Genomic DNA, 19309 nt, shown 5'->3' with positions numbered 1-19309 from the left:
TCAACTTGTTTTGTGAACACGCATCAAAAACTGTTTTAACGTGTTTTGCTGTCATGAGGAGGAAATACTCCTTCATAAGCCTTTATGAAAATGTACATCGAATTTTTGCCACCTCAATTGAATGGCGATTTTGCTAACGCCTTTTGGTGTGAAGACCTTGGCCACAAATAGAATGATAGTTTGGAGTCACGCAAACAATTTTGTGTTTTCTATGAAAACTAACATAGTTGCTCAAGGGTTTTCTAATCATCCATTAGCCTTCCAACGCAATTAGCAAACACAATGGACCATTAGAACACTGGCAGGATGGTTGCTGGAATTGGGCTTTTATACACCTATTGCATTAAAAAGCAGACGATTGCAGCTAGAATAGTCATTTACCACATTAATAATGTATATCGTGTATTCCTGATTAGTTTAATGTTATCATCATTGAAAAAATAGCAATTTTATTTTAAAAAAAAGGACATTTCTAAGTGACCCCAAACTTTTGAACGGTAGTGTAAATTGCTCAATTAATCCATCAATTAATTGACTAATGTGCTAATATTTGAAAACATTTGTGCAAGTTTTCTGTGTCTGCTCAAGTTTCAGCAACGAGCATATGAAAGTCAAAGGTTAAAATACGGGAAGCTACCGCCGCACTCCAAAGCATAACACACAGCAACGACAGTCACCATTACCTGCTGCTCCATCAGGAGGCGCAATCTTCATGGGGTACGGAGGGACGTGGGCGGTGTCGGGTCCTCCATCCTTGCATGGACAAGTGAAGGGGATGCGTTCCTGGTTGCAGGCAAACTTGATGAACTTGCAAAGCTCCTCCTGAGTGAACATCTCCAGAGCGTTCCAGAAAAACTCTATGTGCTGATCCGTCTCCATCAGACCCACTTGATACATGGTGTGAGCCTATCAAAAAAAAAAGGTAAGATGTCATAATAAATACAAACTGCAACTGACCCATGAAGATAAGCAGGCTAATCTAGCATGTAAGATTGGTAAACCTTGAGGAACTCGAGGTTAATGTAGGGCAAGCCACAAGTTCGCAGTTCCATCTCCAGTGGGCTGAGCATGGTGAGTAGTTGCAGGGGAATGATGGAGGCCAACCCTGCACGCACTGCTGTCATACACTCAACATTCTGCAGCTCCCTCAAACGAAGGCTCTGTACTGCCCTTGCGTACACATCTTTATTCTCCCAGCTATAAGCACAAGAACATTCAGGATATAGACACTAATTACAGTATGGTGAGTTGAACTGTTCATTAAACACACAAAAAAGGCATCCCTCAACAATTACCTGACAGTGAGGTTCCGCCCTCCTTGACAAAGTTCCAGCTCCTCCCCAGTCATTGTGATGTAAGTAAAAGTACAGCAAGGCCTGCTGGGAGAGTCGGGGCTCTCGCCTGAATGGTGTTGGGAGGAAATCTCAGCACAAAGTGCCTCCAGCTCTGTCTCATCGTTAACCTGCACAGCACAAACAGTTCAGATATTGAAATTGCGGCCAAGTTAACTTGACAAGAGGAAACTGGTAGAAATTAAGAGGACAGGTACTTGTTCTTACATTTTCAAACTTCTTGACATAGTTGTACGTGAGCATATCTGCTTCCTGTAGGTCCTGCTCTGGGTCGAGGGCCTCGCCCACTAGACCTTTCCAAAAGGAGCTGAGTAGGTCCAAAGGAAGGGGCATATCTGCACGGATGGCGATGCCCAGCAGCTGCCCAAAGAAGTGTAACAACTGCTCCTCCGCATAGCTGATTGGACATGGCGTCAAAATGTACTTCCCCTTGGCAAAAAAAGAAAATAATTGCATTTTGTTGCATTGTGCTTGTGACGTGTAATGACAAAGTTGAAGCTAATCTAACAATGATTGTTTGTATGTTTGTTTGTTTACAACAGCAAAAGAAATATTCCAGCAGTCAGGCAGTGGGAGTTATTACCTTGTTACGGTTGACTGCAGAACTCGGACAAGGCAGCAGCAGAGAAAGAGCTGAACTTTGTAACTCCTTGCATACCTGCCAAAGGAAGTGTCTGAAGGAACCACCTAATCAGACACAAACATAGGTGCTGTAATCTGCTATACCCAGCATCACGCTGTAGGTAAAAAGTAGATGATCCTACTTGTGCCGTGAACTTCCTCCCCGGTGAAACGGATGTTGAAAGCGTAGGTTGGGTCCCCGCCGCTGGCTAGTTTCACACAAAGCTGTGACGATGGCATGCAAGCTAGCTGGCGTGCAGCCTGGCAGAAGTACGTGTTTTCTGCTGATCTAATCTCGCCTGCAGGACATCGAGAGGATTGCAGTAAAGATACGGTATAAAATTACAATATGAAGTTGCATAACTCGTTGAAACTAGTCTCTACCTCCCACAATCTCAAGAGGGTCCAATGTAATCTCTGGAGCTGCATGGTCTGCTGTTCGCTGTACTGTGGCATTCAGTACTCTGTTCATTACTGTGACTTTTGTGTCATAGTAAATCAGTCCTGTGAGCATATTTTTTTTTTTAAAAAGTGGCGAAAAGGAGACTTTTTGTGAGAAAAGGGTACATAGCTATGGATGAAACACGAAATGCTCCCATCTTTGTGATCTGCTACAAGTACTCACCTTTCGCCTCACATAACAAGGATGCAATGCTGTTCTGATAAGTGAACGTTTGTCTTAGCTCCACCAGAGGCAAGAAGAAACTCTCCAGGGTGTTGTTGAGCGACTGCAGTAGAGCGAAACGCAAGCGCAAGCTCTCTACAGACACATCTTCAAAACACACACACAAAAAATGTTTGAACTACTTATTATCAGTTGGAGAGTAAAGATACAGAGGTTGAAGTGTGTTACTAACTAAGCAGGCAGGCCACACGTGGGTCGACACTATCGCTGGGCTCCAGGTAGACCTCATGGGGATGCAGTCTGGCTGGTGTAATAGCAAGGTGACGACAAAGCCTATTGATGTACTGGACCAATGCAACATCCATTTCTAAGGTCCACTTCCTACAAGTCTTCTGGGCGTGCCGTGTGTCTATACAGGTGCACCTGATGAAAATAAAGATAGTTGTAGGTATATAAATGCATGTTTATAAAGTAAAGCAGGATACTAGCTTAAGTTACCCTCCAAGAGACTGCGTGAATAAATACTGTGTGTATTTATAGACTACATATAGTATGTTCTGAGAAGCCAGCATGTGACAGGATGGCCATTACATCAGACACGGCGGTGATAAGAGTGGTCTGACATTCTCAGGCTCACCTTTCAAAGTGGAGGTCATAGCCACATGCCAAAATTGCCCTCCAGACGCTGCGGATGTCCTGCTTGGCTCGGTCAACTGCAAACCTATGGAAGCCCTCCAGTGTCAGGAACTTCTCTTCTGAGACTATAGAAGAGAAATGCGTGTCAGAGGCAGCATAGTATTTTCTAAAAAGCAACTGAAACACAAGGTCACAAAATTATCATTGAATACATTTTCAGAAGCAGCATTTCAAAGTCAAACACTCAAATAAGATTCATTCTGGGTGTGCAAGGTTTTGAGATCATATTTCTCTAGTCACAAGCAAAAATGTGTTTAACACCTAATATAAAGAACTGACAAGTTACAGAAAGTCTACAGAATGTTGCATGATGGGTATATGTGAAGTTATGACTTATCACTGGTGTTGTAATGTGTTTCTACTACTGAAGAACCTTCAAGTTTTTTAGCGGGAGACTTTTCCACATCTTTCTCATCCGGTCTGGATTTCTCTGGAGATTTGGGTTTAAGGACCGTCTTTTTCTCACTCAGCGCAGTCCTAGCAGAACAATAAATTCCATTTTAAATTCATGAACAGATGTATGAATGTAGCAATAAGCACTAATGAAGCAAATGCTTCGTGCAATATCTTACCTCATACTGTTGAGAACAGACTTTTCCTTAGTGGGAGGTTTGGTGATTGGCCTCTTGGTACTTACTACCTTGCCTTGATGCTGTTCTTTGCCTGCCTTGCTGTACTTGTTTTTATTGGGTTTGGGAATGCCATACTTTCTTAGAATCTGGGGGAAAACAAATGTTTTTTTTTTTTACAAAGGTGATCAGATGCACAGACTTACTTGGAGTAATATTAACGTTTGCGGTAGAAATGTGGCTATACTTCAGATTTCAATGGCTAAGCATATTTAAGATTGTCTACATACTGTATTTTACCTGAGTGAGTTGGTCTTCAAGTACTTTCTTAGGAGGCCGGACATTGGTAAAGAAGGTGTGCAGTAGGTTGCCAGGGGTCTGAGAGTTGATTTGCTCTTTGCTGAGGTAAATATCAGACACTTTCACTGGCTTGGCAGGTGTGAGGCTGAGCATTTGTTCCGAGTGCACACAACTCTTAAAAATATCCATAAGAACGTCCCGTGCTCCAGGAACAAGCTTGTCACCTTGGCAAATATATGTTTATAAATTACACAATGACAAATTACACTGGTAGAGCATAAGTATTTTTGGATCAAATACAAACCTCGAATGGACTTGTCAAGGAAATAGTCTTCGAGAGCAGAGCTGCCCTGAGTGTCAAACAGACTTTGGTTAACACTTGAGGCTGTGAGGATCTCCTCATTGGTCAACTCCATTAGCTCCTCTTCACCTTCCAGACTGGACAAACCTATTAGGTCACTGCTGTTAAAGAGACTGGCACGTATTTTTTCCACTTTGGCCCGAGAACGCACCTGAGATCAAAAACAGATAAAGGAGAATTTAACACAGGTCAAACACCAAGACGGCATTACGGTCATAACACAAAGACATTTAATTCACCTCAATGACAGCGTAACCTTTGATCGGCCTCGGCAGGACTGCATTGCTCTCCTGTGAGGTGACTGTGTGCATAGAGCCTCCATCTGACACCGATGGTGTTTCTGCACCATCCACAGGCTCCCCTAAGCTGCCAAGACTCCCTAGGCTTCCTGTGCTACAAAGAGAAGTATCTAAGCTCTCCTGACTAGAAACGGTCTGTGGTTCATGGGAACCCTGCTGGGGGTGGTTTCCAGCAGACGCTGCTGCGGCAGAGTTGACGGCCAGGACAGCTAATTGTTCCTGATCAACAGAAAGTTCACTGGCGGTGCGAGAGACTCCCTGAGAGGAGCTGCAGATGGAAGTCTGGCTGGTCGAAGCTGATGCGCTCACGCTTAAAGCTGGAGTGACGCTGCTGGAGCTGTCAGGACTCTCAGGGCCTCCGCTGTGGGGGAAGGGGCGCTCAGACTCACTGCTCACTTTGCCACCCTGAGGGCTTGTGACCCTAGCCCCCGTTTTGGTTTTCTTGGGGTCCTCTTCCTGCAAAGGTATGAACACTTCATCTTTGAAAAGCCCTCCATGCGCATTGCAAGCCCGGCGGATGGCATTGCGAACCACTGACTCTTCCAGGTGTGTCGGAATACCAGAAAGCACCAACAGGCGGCTGTGCACAGTGGGACCCACCAATGCCTGACAAGCATCTGTCACTGCATCACTTGTCACACTCAAGCCCTGGGGATCCTTATTTGCTAGATGTCGAAGAATCATCAGAAGAGTCAGGCAGCGGTGGAACCACAGCATGTCTTCAGGTTTACTACCTGCCATGTTCAGCAGGGCGCTGTCACTCTCTGACAAACGGGCACCTCCACTTCCCCTTTTACCGGAGACCACGGCAGCCACTGCAGCTGCTGCTCGCTCACGCTTCATTTTCACCTTCTTACGTTTGGACAGCAGGCTGGGACTCTGTGGTGTCTGGCCAGGGGATGAGGATGACGATGATGAGGAATCACTTAGGTTCGGGGCACTGGTGGAGGTCAGGGTTCCGACTGTGGAAGCTCCAACATTGAGAGGCAGAGTCACCTCTGCCACAGCGAGACAGACCTCCATCAGAGCATGAAAGTATGTGGAGAACCGGCTCTGCTCTGCCGCTAGTGCCAAAGCAACCCCTCCAGATGAAGAGCCGCCAGCCCCGGCTCCTCCCGCAGTCCAGCCCTGAGTTTCACGATCGTAGAGCTTACGCAGTTCCGTCTGCAGGGCCATGAGTACGGCGAGGCATGGGTTAAGCAGCAGAGCGATAGAGCTGGACAAGCCAGAGGGGCTTTTACGCTGCTCCAAGTGGTGAATCTTTCGCAAGAGTTCAGCCAGCAAGTGAAAGATGAGTTCTTTGATGGAGGGAGCCAGATCTGTGGTCCAAAGTAAACCACCTAATTCGAAAAACACAAGCCAACACAGAAAGCATTCAGAGCTGGTTTACGTATACACGACAATGCAAGCCTCTATGCAATAATGATGCAGGCCCTGTAATTATATGGCTCAATTTAGCGGTTGATATTTTAAAATCTTTACATCCCTGGTAAACAAATGTATGAATGTCTCCACTAAAAGGGGTTAAGCTTTCATATTATATTTGTGACTATCAGGAGTATGGTTTAGCACACACAAACAAACTAGTTTCCAGAACTATTGGGACAAGTGGTTCACAAAATTTGAGCATGGATCTGCGTTTCAAATACAACACCTACCGAGCAGTTCTACCACTTGTAGCAGTACAGATGACGGCACTGTGTCCAGCTCATCTTCTGACCTCTCACTACTCTCTCCCAACTTCCATGTCAACAGCTGCTCAGCGAATGCCATGGCCAGAGGAAACTCCAGAGGCAAGGAATGTAGGACCAACACAACACCAGGAGGGGGCGACACACCTAGAATCAAGAACAAAATCAGAACCAATGAATAATTTAACATGAATAACATATGTACATAATTTAGTGAATACATACCCAACTTGATGTGCACTTTATCAGTGGGTATGATAACAGAGGGGTATTGGTTGGTGGTGGGTGGGGGAGTAAGGCCTGTGTTGGCAGGTGAGGCATCCAAAGGATAGCACATAGCTTCCATCAGATTAAGCTGGCCATTTCGACGCACTTTGTGACCCAGACCATACAGCATTACCCGTGCCCAAGGAGCTTTGTACAGGCTTGAGCTAATGGGGGGGGGGGAAGGGAAGGTTTCACATTTTTAACAGAGGATAATAGAAAAAAAGGTTTTAAGTGATTTGCGGGGAAAAAAAAATACATTGGCTGTTATCTCACTCTTTGCGGCAGCCAAGTTGGCTCTCTTTGCAAGATACGATCACAAATGCAGCTCCTGGAAAGCTGACGTCCATGCTCAATTTCGACTCAGTTACAGGGAACTCCTCTGATGTAAACTGCTCTGGTGCATGCTGTAAACAACACGAGTTCTCTTTTAACATTAGCCCAAATTGAATTAAAATTGAACCATTGACGGGGAGAGCAAACCTGGAGGAAACAGCAGATCTGTTTGGTTAGCTCAAGTAAGCTCTCCTCTCCCTGATGCAAGGCACGAGTGATGGCCACGGTCAGCCACTCCCGGATGGGTTGAGCATTGCCCTGGTAAAATAAATCTGTAGGAGAGCAGCTTTGGTCTTGGAGGTTATGAAGCACTGACTGGGCCAGGAGGATAGAACCAGAACTGATAGTGCCATCTGTAAGAAGATAAGCTATGATAAGGAAGAGGAGCTCATAGACAAGGGTGTACTTATTTCTACTATATTTTACCACTCACCCGGGAGGGGTGGAGCCAGCAGTTGATTGGACAAAAGTTGTAGATGTTCCAAGGTGATGTCTCGGATCGCAGGAATGTGGAAGAGACGAGTAAAGGTGTGGGGATTTTTTGGGGCATAGATGTTTAGTAGGGCCATTCTGCAGTACAAGCGAGCCAGTGCACTCTCACAGCGAAGTAGCTCCCTGCGAAGAATGGGGGAAAAGTAAACTCAATAAAAGGTAGCAGACATTTATGTGCGAGTGAAGTAAAAACACACCTGTGAATCTGAATGTTGCTACTGTCTAGTGAGACTAAACCATTGGCCGCCGTACGTCGAGATCCAGCAGGTGGGCGTTCCAGAATTTCAATAGGGTACCAGTACCGTACCAGCACACCCTCACTGCGAAGGTAGGTTTCCACCTGCACGAGCTCATTCAGCTAGAAGAGAGGGAAGGGGGCGTGGCACAGATTCAAGCAAAATTTGACCCGGTGTTTGGCAGAAAGCATTGAAACATTTAGAATTGCACTTACAGAGTCAACATCCAACACGACTCCATGCAAGCCAAAAGTCTTCAACATGCCCCGGATGGCAAACTTGGGCAGTGCTGTCCCACCTGTACTGCTGTTAGTATTGTTGCTGTCTGTACAGCGGATGACCACAGTCAAGCCTGAATTAAAAAAAAAAAGCTGAATTAAAATAATAGTAATAAAGACTTTGAGAGCTTAATACCAGGTACGAGTAGTAATAATGTGTAGGTAATGCTACCTTTGCGAACTTTGTCAATAGTGAATTTGTTGGCCTCATCTTTGATATCTTCTATGGTGGGGAGGTATAAGTCTCGAGGAATGCCGCCATTTTCCTCATACAAGAACTCCACCGTCTGCCTTGCAATGTCTACCATGCCTGTTGTTATTTAAACACACCATAAGCTCAACACTGCCAAATCTGTCCTGAGCTAATTCAACACGTGTTTGACGTGACATATGTATTCTTCTTACCTAACTGCAGGGCTCCTTTAATTTGGTCCAGACCAGATTTCCTCTCAGCTTCATTACGGAATCTCCTTCGAATAGTAGGGAACACTTTGGTTTCCCAGGCCTTTACCAGCAAGGCGTAGTGGTCCGCCTAGGTTTTAAAATAAATCAAATAAAGAAGGACAAGCAGTGACACTGTCACTGGATGATTAGGTGCTCACTCACCCTTGGGACATCATCATCATCCTCATCGTCACTCTCATCATCTGCAATGGGCGGAGGGTGTGGATCAGGCCCAGAAGTGACGAGGTTCTCATAGCTCAACTCCACCTTGTAATGGCTAGACAGGTCACTGTTGTATTCTAAGAGACAGAAGAGTAAAAGTTATATTAATATTGGCAGTCAAATGTCATTGAATGAGTTCTATAAAAACAAACAGACATGCATACGCATTTAAATGTAGTAATACAAAAATATGTGTATATACGTTGCTGAGGGACTGCCACTGCTGCAATCCGACAGGGTGGTCCATGGGAGCCCGAGTCAGATGCGACGCTGGCGCCTGCATCATTATCACTATCTGAGGCCATGGCAAAGGGGAGCGCTTCAAAATTTGCACTTATTTCTTCTGCAAGGTCAATGCACAAGTCAGCAGCATTTCTGTGTGCTTGGCCTTCAGCGTAGGCAAAGGGACGGTTTCCAAAGTTGGCCCGAATCTTTGAATTCTATAAAACAATGTTTATTTTTTTAAATCACGGAAGATATATTTTGTTGTTGAAACACTTTTTACTTTAATTAGCATACCTTCTTTTGAATGTGAACCAAGGGCCACATTCCACCTGCCACTTCCTCAAGGATTGGACTGAGCCTTTGGCCACAATAGGTAAAGTAGACCCGTCCTTTCGGGGCTTGGCCGGGGGGTGGAGGTGTACCTTCTGAACGCTCCCAGCCAATTCCAGCCACATCACCTGTGTTAATGTAAATGCAACATTACCACTTAAATTACTGTACAATAATCATACATAATTTTAAATGGTAATCATAACTTTGTAACTCCAGCCATTGAGAAAAGTCTTATGATTATGAGAACATTTTGCTAAGAGAAATGTTGTGGAAAAAAAAAAAGATTCAAGCAAAATATAACAAACCCTCTCACCAGGAAGTAGCGACACATCAAGCCTGACACTTTTCCACTGCAGCAGACTGGAGCCATTATAATGCACCGCCCTTCCATTACTGCCACAGAGAAATGGACAAACAGGTTAGAGTTGGAAGATACAAATGGATATCAGAGTACTTTTACGGGAGAGAGAACAACATTATAAAACAAGATAAAAGTCTCCAGTGTGTAGAAAAGATCAACCTACTTGTGAAACAGACATGTGCCAACAGGGTTGGTCCATGCTCCGTCTCTCTTTTCAGCCTCAGTGGCAAAACCAAAGGACACAATGGGGCCACTGTCCTCCTCAGAATCTCCATAGGAGATAACTTCTATCTCCCAGTAAAAAGAAGGTGCCTGTGAGGGTGTAAAAAAAACAAAAAAGGAAATAAAAAAAAATATTGTCCAATCGCAGGTAAAAAAAAAAAAATCCCACAGATGACCTAACAAATGATCAACCTGAATTGGCACAGAAGAGGTGGCGTAAATGAAGGTGCCCCGGGGGAGCCCTCCTCCAGCACTGGGGTCAGCCAAGAAAGTGACTGAGGTAAGACGGGATGAGAACATGCAGGCTCGGACTGGAGGGAACACTCGAGATGGACACCAGGTTATTTCCTTAGGCTGGAGAGGGCACAATAAAGGGAAAATAATGCAAACATTATTATCTAAACTTATTCCAAGGTTGTTTTTATAACTGAACATTGCATTGACAAAGGAAAAATGCATAGTATTCTCTTAAAAAATAAGAGGCGTCAGTAATTTAATAGATAAAATATCCCACAGTTGCGAGTTGTTTCTTTAAATTTACCAACATGCTCAAGTGTGTGATTCTTATTTGCAAATTCATAGACATGGTAACTCCACCTGGCGTCTGTCTGTCTGTAGTGGTGGCGGAGGTGGACGAGCACAGTCTCTGTATAGCATTCGCACTCTTTCACACTGAGCCTCAACGATACCAAGACGCTCTCCTTTAAACACGAAATGGAGACAAAATATTGAGAAACGTTGTCTGTAAGTTGTAGGGCATTTACTGTTTTCTTACCAGGACTACATTCTTGAGCAACCAGGTTAAGAACTTCCACAGCTGCAGGACACTGCTGGATGAATTCTTCACAAAAGGAGCTATCCTCCAAAAGCTGTGCCATTACCAGGCATGCCCTGAAAATTGAAACAGTACATGTATTCATGATTAGCCCTCTAAAGCCACCAGAAATAGACTACTGTTTGGAGCAATAAAATACAAAAGGAGCGTGGGGGAAAAATGGCACGGAAAGACAGGTTTATGACCGACCTGGTTCTGATTTCTGCAAGCAAGCGAACTGCAGCCATCACTGGGCTGGATCCATCTCCAGAAGCTGGTAGAGAGGTGTGAATAGACAGGCTGCCCTCCTGTGGCAGAAGCATGGATTGCACTGCTTGCACTACCTTCTCCGTGATTGATAGCTTGTACAAGGGCAATGCCTGAGGAGTGTGAAGAAGGATCAGAAGAGAATCAGAATATTGTTTTCCATTAAACGAGAAACTTAATGATGCTACAGGGAGGAAGTCTTACCTCAGATCTGGGTGTACAGAGGCGTGATATTGGTACTGTCAGCACATCTGAGGCTTTACAAGTTCTCCTGTAGTCACAAGAGGGGAATTTGACAGTTGCAATGCCCTCCTGCTCATTGATCGACATCACAATACCCACGCTACCCAGCACTCCTTTACCTATCACCTGTAGATGTGAGACATATGCTAAGTTGTTGAAAGAAATTTCTGAATGATACCATTAAAAATACAGTTAGTAGTGTGTATTCTTTACCTGGACCTCTGACCCAATTTTAATGGTTTCTTTGAAACCCCCCAGAGCACAGAGTGCGGCAACCGCCTGCCTGCCAATGGCCTGAAGCTTCGCCAGCTTCCTACCACTGCTGCTTCCATTCTCCAAAATACTTTCAGCATATTTCCCCAGTTGAGGGATGAACATCAGTGCCCTGGAAAGCACCTAGGATAAACACAAAGTAGACAGAAAGTAGAAAGATTTAATATGGACGTCCTGATTTACTAAGATCCCAAGTAGCAAACTTGAGTAAAGTTTACTTTTTCAGCAGTGCTTGTCCAGATTTGAGCAGTGTTTGACTCAGGGGCAGTAAGTAGACTATGCAACAGAGCAATAACCTCAGCAGCCATACTGTTGGCAACATGCCCACTGATGAATGGCCTAACAGGGTCTGACCTGTAAAAGACATGATTTTCAGTTAGTCGCTTGAGATCACCCTGATTCGTTTTATCCAAAAATATTAGTTACTAAGGTTATACACAAGATATTAATGCTTCCAGACATGGTCATGGTACCTGGCCAGGTCAGTGTTCCTGTCCCTGCAAGCAGACGTTTGGGCAGTTTTCTTCTTGTCGCCAGCCGTTATGCCTCCGGCGGCCTCTTGAGTCACAGTCTCCACAGGCGGGCCAACACTCACTATCAGACCAGACTGAGCCCATTTAGTGGCCTTCCTCAGAGCCGCAGAGGCTTCCTCTGTGATCACCTCACAGTGTCCGCTCTAAAAAAAGGAAGCGTTTAGAACCGGGAAAGGAAAAAAAAAAAAAATCATAGAGTACGTCTTACTTTGGTCATATCTCTGTCCATTTTGACAACCTTTTCCATATTTGCACCGGTGCCAAGGCGAAAGGGACGTCCCTCTGAACTGCTACATTTTAGAAAGGGAGAGAGAATACACACATTCAGAAAATCTTGAAAAGGCTAAAGACTGTGAAACCAGAAAATGTTCACTAAGTTTACTCGGATAACTTTCAAGAGAGATTTTACCTTAAAAGTGGTTGAAGAACCTCATGCGATGACTGATCCTCTCTCTTGTGGATGAAGATAGATAGTTTACCATCAACTGCTTCACCTTCTTCTCCAATATCGTCAGTCTTCAGGGCTCCTTTGGAACTGGCTCGAGACAGACTTGTGTCTGGCTCAGAAGAGCTGGGTGACAACAAGGTCTGGCAACCTGGTGAGAAGTTGATGACATCAGTAAAAAATACTAATCTCATGTATTATTTAGCAAAGTTATGTTGTTTGTCAATGATGAGAGACAAACCTGGTACCACATAATCTGCCAGCTTGGCGAGCAGCAAGGCAGCGATGCGCGAGGCAGGGTCATTAGCATCTTGTTGCTCTGTATCGAGCGTGTTCATAGAAAAGCTCCATGACGGTAGGGCCACGTTGCCACAGTCCTCCACGCTCATGAGAGGTAAGGCTGCTCGACAAAGCTGCAGGATGATGAGCACCAGTTTTGGGGAAGGTCTCTGGTCAAGCAGCAAAGACAAGAGCTTTGAAACACAGGCTGGTTGGCTCAGGATAGCTTTTCCTATGTGACTCCTGGAATGAAATGCAAAACACATTTGTTGTATAAATACACTCACAGGCATAGTATCAGTCTATAACTACAAAACACAACTTGCCTAGAAAGGTCATTGAGAAGACTGAGCACATCTTGCAAGGCATCATTGCCAGCTGCTTGATTCCCACAGCACTCGGTAGCTCTGGCCAGATGATTGGTCAACAAACTGGACACCTGTCGAGCCAAACCGGAATGTACTCCATCTGTCGAGCCACCTATAAGATAGTAAAACAGAAAAAAATATATATTCTGCTTCTGAGACAACAATTCAAAAAGAACAAGATATTGCCATCATTACATAAACGTTATACTTCTTTGTAATACTTTTTACCTTCCACTTTTTCCCACTCAATGCAGCGGTTCGCAAGCACCTGAAAAGCAGCCCAAGCCATGGTGGCTACCTTCTGCTTTTTGGTCTGCTTCTCATTTGAGCTGCACTCTCTCTGACCACTCAAGCTACATAAGCTATCCATGAGCTGAACCAACCCACTCCGAACTAGGCACTGTTCTTCACTCCTATGGAAAGACAAATAGGATGACTACGGTGACTAATCTGTGCCAAGGATATGAGCGGACAGTGGGCGAGATCATAAATCTTGCCTTGTGTAGGGTATCGTGCAAAGCAAGCCAATACTGTTGGCACAAGCAATGGGGTAGCGAGCGCAAAGAGACACGACAGACGTCATTGTCTCCCCAAAGGCCTCCTGCACCTGCTCAACCATTCCGCCACAGGTCAGCTCCGCAATCCTGTACACATTAAAGAGATTTAATAGAGAGTGGAAACAGAGCAGTGTTTTTTTGTGTTGTAGCATCCTTTTACCTTGGGCCTCCTTGCAATACCATAGTAACAGGACCAACCAAGTGCGTGACCCCACCCACTCGGACCGCAGCAGTGAGCAGCTCTCTCATATGGACAAGCGCCTGTTTTCGTGTGCTCCCACGGCGCCATCGTGTCTGCGCAGCAGACAGGAAACTGCTGCTTGATACCTAAAAAAAATAATGGATGTTTGACAGTGAGTGTTGGAATATTCCTGGAATTAAGTAGATTTTTTTTTTTACCTATAATTCAGTGTTTGTTTTTGTTTATTTTCTGAACATTTTACTTTTAAATCAGTACTTTTATTTCCCCTGAACAGAAGACTGTACTTCTACTTTGATCTGGAGTGTGGGCACTCTTTCCACCTCTGGCCAATAGTCAGCTTAGTGCATGCAATTCCAGTTATTATAAGAAATGGGAGATAATTATTAACTAATAGACTTACAGCTTGATCAGGTGTAGTGCCGATAAATGCAAAGAGCTGACCCAGGAGAACGCTATATGTTGGTTTGTCTCCGCTGTCTTCAACCACTAGAGATTGCAGTAGTGTAAATGAGCTGCTACGATGACTGGTGGGGTGATGTCGCCTCCTTCAAAATAAAAGACACCCCCCCCGCAAAAGATGAACATTGATTTTTTTAGGCTTAATCCATCAAACAAAATCAAAAGGTACCTTTGCGCAGCATGTGTGAACTCCAGATCTTGGTTAGCAATCATCTCTAAGTCAGAGGGTGCAGACATGCTGCGCAGGAAGACTGGCTGCTTCACAATGGAGATGGCAGTCTTGGTGTCTGATACAGACTTGGAAGCTAATGAAGAAAGATAAGAGAAAAACAAAACACTGTCCAACACTGAAAGAATAAAACACATAGAAATCCAGTTTCGATACTTGAATTAGGATTAGACGTCTACCTTGGCCTGGTGTTCCAGCAGGTGTGGTGGTTAAGCTTCTGCAATGTGGTGCAATGGTAACATGTAGCAGTAGCTCTGTACGGTTCATCAGACTCTTCACAAGTGCTTTAGTTTTAGGAAGTGGGGTGCTGCTTTTAAGGTGCATGGTGTTTACCTCGTGAAAGAACTTCTCCCTGTTGGCGCAGATATAAAAGTGATGTTGGTGACGGACAATGTAATACTGTCATAAACTACTGGTTTTTAATTGTCTTGCCTCAATCCAAGGACAACATTTTCCAAGTCGCTATAATCAAGGGGGACATCTTTCAGGGAGCAAAGTAGTTCAAGCTCTTTAATCTTATTCTGACAAAAAAAAATAGAGGGAAAAATTGAGTATCAAATTATAGTACTGTATGAAATGCATTGTCCGGTGGGATACCTCAAAGAAGTGGTAGTCATGAAAGAAAGGAGTGTTGTTATCCAGCTTTCCCTGCTGGGCCTCCTCTACCTCATTCTGCCACTTTTGCTCCAATTCTGCGACACTCTGCATTAAACATGTAAGATAATGTAAAGACATGTAAAATAATTATACATTGTCTGCTTGCTCTCCCTCTTTATCTCTAAAAACAAATGCTTACCTGCAATTGACGTTCCATCGCGTTGATTTTCTTAAAGGTCTCTGCCATGATCTTACAGACCAGGTCAAACTCCTCTGCGTGGTCTTCACGGTACTGGTAGTTGACAAGTGACTGCAGACCATCCACCAAGCTGAGATGCTTTATGACGCATGACACTATAACCTCCTCCATGACATCTGGCCGGATCACCTCTCTTTCAGGATTGAAACAGTTGCTTGTGAAATGATTACATAATGATAAAATTACAATATAAACCAAAACATGTAGAAAGCATAATGTTACAAAACAAAACACTGCATTGTTTGCATACAGTCCTTACTTAATGCTTGGACGAAACTGTGGGCGAGCTCTTCCAGACACCTCTCGCAACTTTCCCATGATGCCTGGAGGGAGGCGTATGCGTGGCAAGTCGAAGTGTGCGCCAGATGTAAAACCCGGAGGAGGAATGAGCACATCGGCAGGGTAGGTGAATTCACGGTCCTCCTCGATGGTTAGTGGCAGTGGTGAAGGACTTGGAGTGAGAGCAGGAGAGAGTGCGCCGTTTGCTTCCACCTGCCACTGACACCTGAGGAAAAATAATGTATCAACATTTTGAGACAATCAAAAGGTGCTTAAAAGTTATTTATCTTATGTTAAAATTCATGAAATGTACTCATTTGATCAAATTCAAACTAAAATGTCAAAAGATCTGACTATTTGATGCATCACCTTTGCAGAAGCTTTGAGCACAGCAAATCATTGCAGGCGTCCTCCTCTCTTGTCACCTCAGGCCCATTGTATAGAATGCGCAGCATTGAGCAAGCGAGTACTGACAGACCAAGTGCCAGGTCTGCCAGGAAAGGGAGACCTCCTGATACATCCTCAGATGACTCCTGAAAAGATGACATCAACAAAAAAAAGATTTTACATGTAATGGGACGGTAGAAGCTCATCTGCAATGACTTGGGCTTTAATTGGAGCTGAAGGGTCACAGTTCAAATCCCGCTACAGACAAATGTGAAAATATATGTTCTAGTAAGTGAGTGAGAATTGCTAGTCTGCTTCCTGGCTGCTTCTTTCCTCACATGTCTGCATGTGGTCTGGTTCTGTGCTATGCGCAACACAAAAATGTGAATTTGAATGCGAGGAACAATTTTCCTTTATTATAGATTAGAACGAGTAGACCTTTTTATATTAAAATAAATATGAGACAGGACTACTAAATTTAAGGATTCCAACAATATGCAGATGTTTTACCTGCGCTCTGACAGTGCAAGAAAAGCCCCACATGGCTTTATCAGGAGTGTTGTGCTCTCGTCCACTTCTCATTTCAAAAGAAAAGGTCACTGTGTCACCTTCAACCTAAACAGAGATAATAAATGCATGCAGTGAGACTAAGATTGCGGACAATTCACCATGCACGTTTTGCTCACAGCTTCTATTACCTTGACAAGATCTTTGGGCCATCCTGTCCCCAAAACACTGCGACTGCCATATCCCAGAGTGTTTCCTCCATATTCTGTTACTTTACGACTATTAGTGTTGGGACCGGCATAAATAACCAACTAAGTAGAAGAAAAATAAAGACTAGTTACAAACAGCAGGCAAAATATGAAAACAGTGTTTATGATGATAAACTAGAATGAATCATTTTAACTGTGCTTTGTGTTAATAAACACCTTGTCATAGTCATATTGCGAAGAACAGCGAGAATCAAAGCGAAGGTACAAACAGCGAGCCCCTGGAATGTGAACAGTCTCCTTGAATTTATAATTGTCTCGCACAGGATGCACAGTCTCCACAGTTTTGCCAGCAGCCCAAGGGGCAGGGATCTTCAGTCCTGTCAGGAATCCGGGCTCCTCACGTTCATCAAGGATTCTAGTAAAGGATAATGATTTTCTCAAATCCATCTTACTTAACAGCTGACACATTTAGTAAAAACAGTCATTCGTCCACGCAGCAATGTTATTATAGAACATACTTGTCATCAGCAACAGAGGTCTTCATCCCTTGCCCTACACAGCCACCCAAAAGTGACTCGTCTGAGAAAAGTGGAGACTGAGTCTTTAGTAACAGAGCAGTCTGGAAGAAAACAAAAAGGAGAAAATATTTGACATTTCACGACAGCATTGATTTTTTATTTTTTTTTTATACAATACAAATATTGACTAACCTGACTGGTGTATAAAACCAACTGAACTAACTGAGGCATGAGCGCATCAGCTAGCGTTAGTGTCTGCAGGTTAGGGTGCATCAGAGTGGTCAGCAACACGGGCAATAAGTGCCCCAGCATGGTGGCCTTTGTTACCTGCTCCAGACCTTTCAACCTTTGGAGTAACAAGGGTAAAGGATGTAAGCACTACTACAGTATTATAGCATTGTCCTAGTTTACTTCTTATCAGCGTTTGTGTAAAAGAAAAGAAGTGTATTATGATTATGTGAGTTCATGGAAGCAACTTTAAAGGCACATTTATTGGAATCCTTGAAATGGAGGATAAATTCGGAAGTTTAAAAAAATAAATAAAAAAAACTCACCTGGTTTCCTTGTCAGGGATCTCACTGTTAATGAGCGCTGTTGTCACCTGCTGAAGCGTCTCCAGTGCCTCATCACATCCCACCAGGATCTTGGTTGCTAAGGAGAGAATGCTGCCTTGAAGCTCCTGAGGACACCACAGAGAAAAGGCCCACACTTCGGTAACACTGCTTCCAAGATTTTGTTTCCAATATTTTAGCGCTTTACTGAGATCTCTCCAGTTTAAACAAACACTCAATCACGATATAACCAGAGTTGAATAAGAGTATGTTGTTTGCACTTGTATCATCAACCACAGTTTGAAAATACAACTCCGCATCCGAAACTGATAAGAGCATTCCATTAGACGAGGAAGGGGTATTTAAAGGGGATGTTTACCTGTACCTTCATTGTTTCCCCTTGTAGGGAGCTGTCACTGTCGTCACTATCATCTGGACGGATAAGAATGGTGTTACTGAGAAGGTGGTTCTGAACAGCCATGAGGTAGCGCAGACAAGGGGAAACCACCTACGGGGAGGGAGAGACATCTCAGACTGGTATCAGCACAGAGAAGCAAAACTTATATTCCTTGAACAGACTGTAATGAGCATACTGGCACTGTGGAAAGTAGCTTCTGGAAGTCATCTCGAGCGACTGTTTGACATTTGGTAATGAGAAGGCAGGACTCCCGAACCACGGTTTTGAGTATACACTGCAAAAGGTCATCACTCAGCCTGTTGAAAAGAGCTTTCTTTAGGCTCTTAAGCATGATGAACTATTTTTCGATCTACGTTTAGATATGTCACAGTAAAACTTGAATAGATTCCACACCACACACTAAAAATGGTGGTACCATATAGATGCTCACCTATAGTGGTCATCTTCTTCACTTCCAAACCTATTTTTCTGCAGTTGGTCGGCCATATTGGTGAGGATGACATCCCGAAGCTGCGAAAGCCCACTGTTCCTTTCACCTGAGAATCAAATCAACTAATTGTTAATTGTCAACTAATAGGACACTGGCATTCTGGCTCATTTAAATCATCTTATTTAAGCACCTTCACTTAGAACAAGTTTCAGCAATTTATTGAGTTCAGCCTCCCCCTGATACAAAGTATTCAGGCCTGAGCTGCAGAGAAACAGAAATGGTGAAAAACAAATAAATACTTTTCATTTATTATGGCTTACATTATATTTAAAATAAAATAAGATTTACCTGATGGCCAGGCAAACCTCTCTCTGAATCTCAGTCCCTATTTGATCCACTGGAGCCATTAGTAGCTGCCACAAGAGCAGGCCTGCCCGACGCACGCTTTCCCTGTTCTGCTCCGACTGCGGATTGAAGAACCTAAATACGACCTGGAGAAAACAAACCAGGTACAAAAGATCATTTTAAAACAAATCAAATGAAGACTGTGACTAAAAC

General features: G+C 43.9%; 1 protein-coding gene across 5 annotated transcripts in view; it reads right to left on the bottom strand.

The window, feature by feature from the left end:
* The window catches only part of LOC125993581 (probable E3 ubiquitin-protein ligase HECTD4), a 28412-nt gene that overhangs the window by 1932 nt on the left and 7171 nt on the right, over positions 1–19309 (bottom strand). For 3 of the 5 annotated variants that reach the window (XM_049762245.1, XM_049762249.1, XM_049762247.1), the window contains 63 exons: positions 19100–19242; positions 18942–19012; positions 18752–18857; positions 18497–18617; positions 18283–18411; positions 17907–18031; positions 17545–17698; positions 17353–17453; positions 17051–17249; positions 16817–16936; positions 16629–16733; positions 16101–16264; positions 15712–15957; positions 15393–15585; positions 15194–15298; positions 15029–15117; positions 14776–14948; positions 14537–14672; positions 14309–14453; positions 13867–14033; positions 13647–13793; positions 13378–13562; positions 13108–13261; positions 12744–13024; positions 12467–12653; positions 12266–12347; positions 11998–12200; positions 11743–11878; positions 11465–11647; positions 11213–11377; positions 10952–11121; positions 10703–10818; positions 10525–10628; positions 10120–10281; positions 9869–10017; positions 9658–9737; positions 9306–9469; positions 8989–9226; positions 8727–8863; positions 8526–8652; positions 8293–8430; positions 8058–8194; positions 7804–7964; positions 7548–7729; positions 7262–7467; positions 7055–7185; positions 6740–6945; positions 6482–6661; positions 4764–6163; positions 4468–4675; positions 4164–4387; positions 3867–4012; positions 3668–3771; positions 3236–3359; positions 2831–3021; positions 2599–2745; positions 2358–2477; positions 2117–2272; positions 1936–2039; positions 1560–1781; positions 1296–1462; positions 1002–1197; positions 684–906 (listed from right to left, as the gene is read on the bottom strand). In XM_049762245.1, the coding sequence (XP_049618202.1) occupies positions 684–906; positions 1002–1197; positions 1296–1462; positions 1560–1781; positions 1936–2039; positions 2117–2272; positions 2358–2477; positions 2599–2745; positions 2831–3021; positions 3236–3359; positions 3668–3771; positions 3867–4012; positions 4164–4387; positions 4468–4675; positions 4764–6163; positions 6482–6661; positions 6740–6945; positions 7055–7185; positions 7262–7467; positions 7548–7729; positions 7804–7964; positions 8058–8194; positions 8293–8430; positions 8526–8652; positions 8727–8863; positions 8989–9226; positions 9306–9469; positions 9658–9737; positions 9869–10017; positions 10120–10281; positions 10525–10628; positions 10703–10818; positions 10952–11121; positions 11213–11377; positions 11465–11647; positions 11743–11878; positions 11998–12200; positions 12266–12347; positions 12467–12653; positions 12744–13024; positions 13108–13261; positions 13378–13562; positions 13647–13793; positions 13867–14033; positions 14309–14453; positions 14537–14672; positions 14776–14948; positions 15029–15117; positions 15194–15298; positions 15393–15585; positions 15712–15957; positions 16101–16264; positions 16629–16733; positions 16817–16936; positions 17051–17249; positions 17353–17453; positions 17545–17698; positions 17907–18031; positions 18283–18411; positions 18497–18617; positions 18752–18857; positions 18942–19012; positions 19100–19242 (11035 nt within the window). The remainder of the gene's footprint in view (positions 1–683; positions 907–1001; positions 1198–1295; positions 1463–1559; positions 1782–1935; positions 2040–2116; positions 2273–2357; positions 2478–2598; positions 2746–2830; positions 3022–3235; positions 3360–3667; positions 3772–3866; positions 4013–4163; positions 4388–4467; positions 4676–4763; positions 6164–6481; positions 6662–6739; positions 6946–7054; positions 7186–7261; positions 7468–7547; positions 7730–7803; positions 7965–8057; positions 8195–8292; positions 8431–8525; positions 8653–8726; positions 8864–8988; positions 9227–9305; positions 9470–9657; positions 9738–9868; positions 10018–10119; positions 10282–10524; positions 10629–10702; positions 10819–10951; positions 11122–11212; positions 11378–11464; positions 11648–11742; positions 11879–11997; positions 12201–12265; positions 12348–12466; positions 12654–12743; positions 13025–13107; positions 13262–13377; positions 13563–13646; positions 13794–13866; positions 14034–14308; positions 14454–14536; positions 14673–14775; positions 14949–15028; positions 15118–15193; positions 15299–15392; positions 15586–15711; positions 15958–16100; positions 16265–16628; positions 16734–16816; positions 16937–17050; positions 17250–17352; positions 17454–17544; positions 17699–17906; positions 18032–18282; positions 18412–18496; positions 18618–18751; positions 18858–18941; positions 19013–19099; positions 19243–19309) is intronic. The other 2 variants (XM_049762246.1, XM_049762248.1) reach the window with 1 other exon arrangement.

The sequence above is a fragment of the Syngnathus scovelli genome, chromosome 3, assembly GCF_024217435.2.
Source record: "Syngnathus scovelli strain Florida chromosome 3, RoL_Ssco_1.2, whole genome shotgun sequence".
NCBI lineage: Eukaryota > Metazoa > Chordata > Actinopteri > Syngnathiformes > Syngnathidae > Syngnathus > Syngnathus scovelli.
This window is presented reverse-complemented; position numbering and strand designations above follow the sequence as displayed.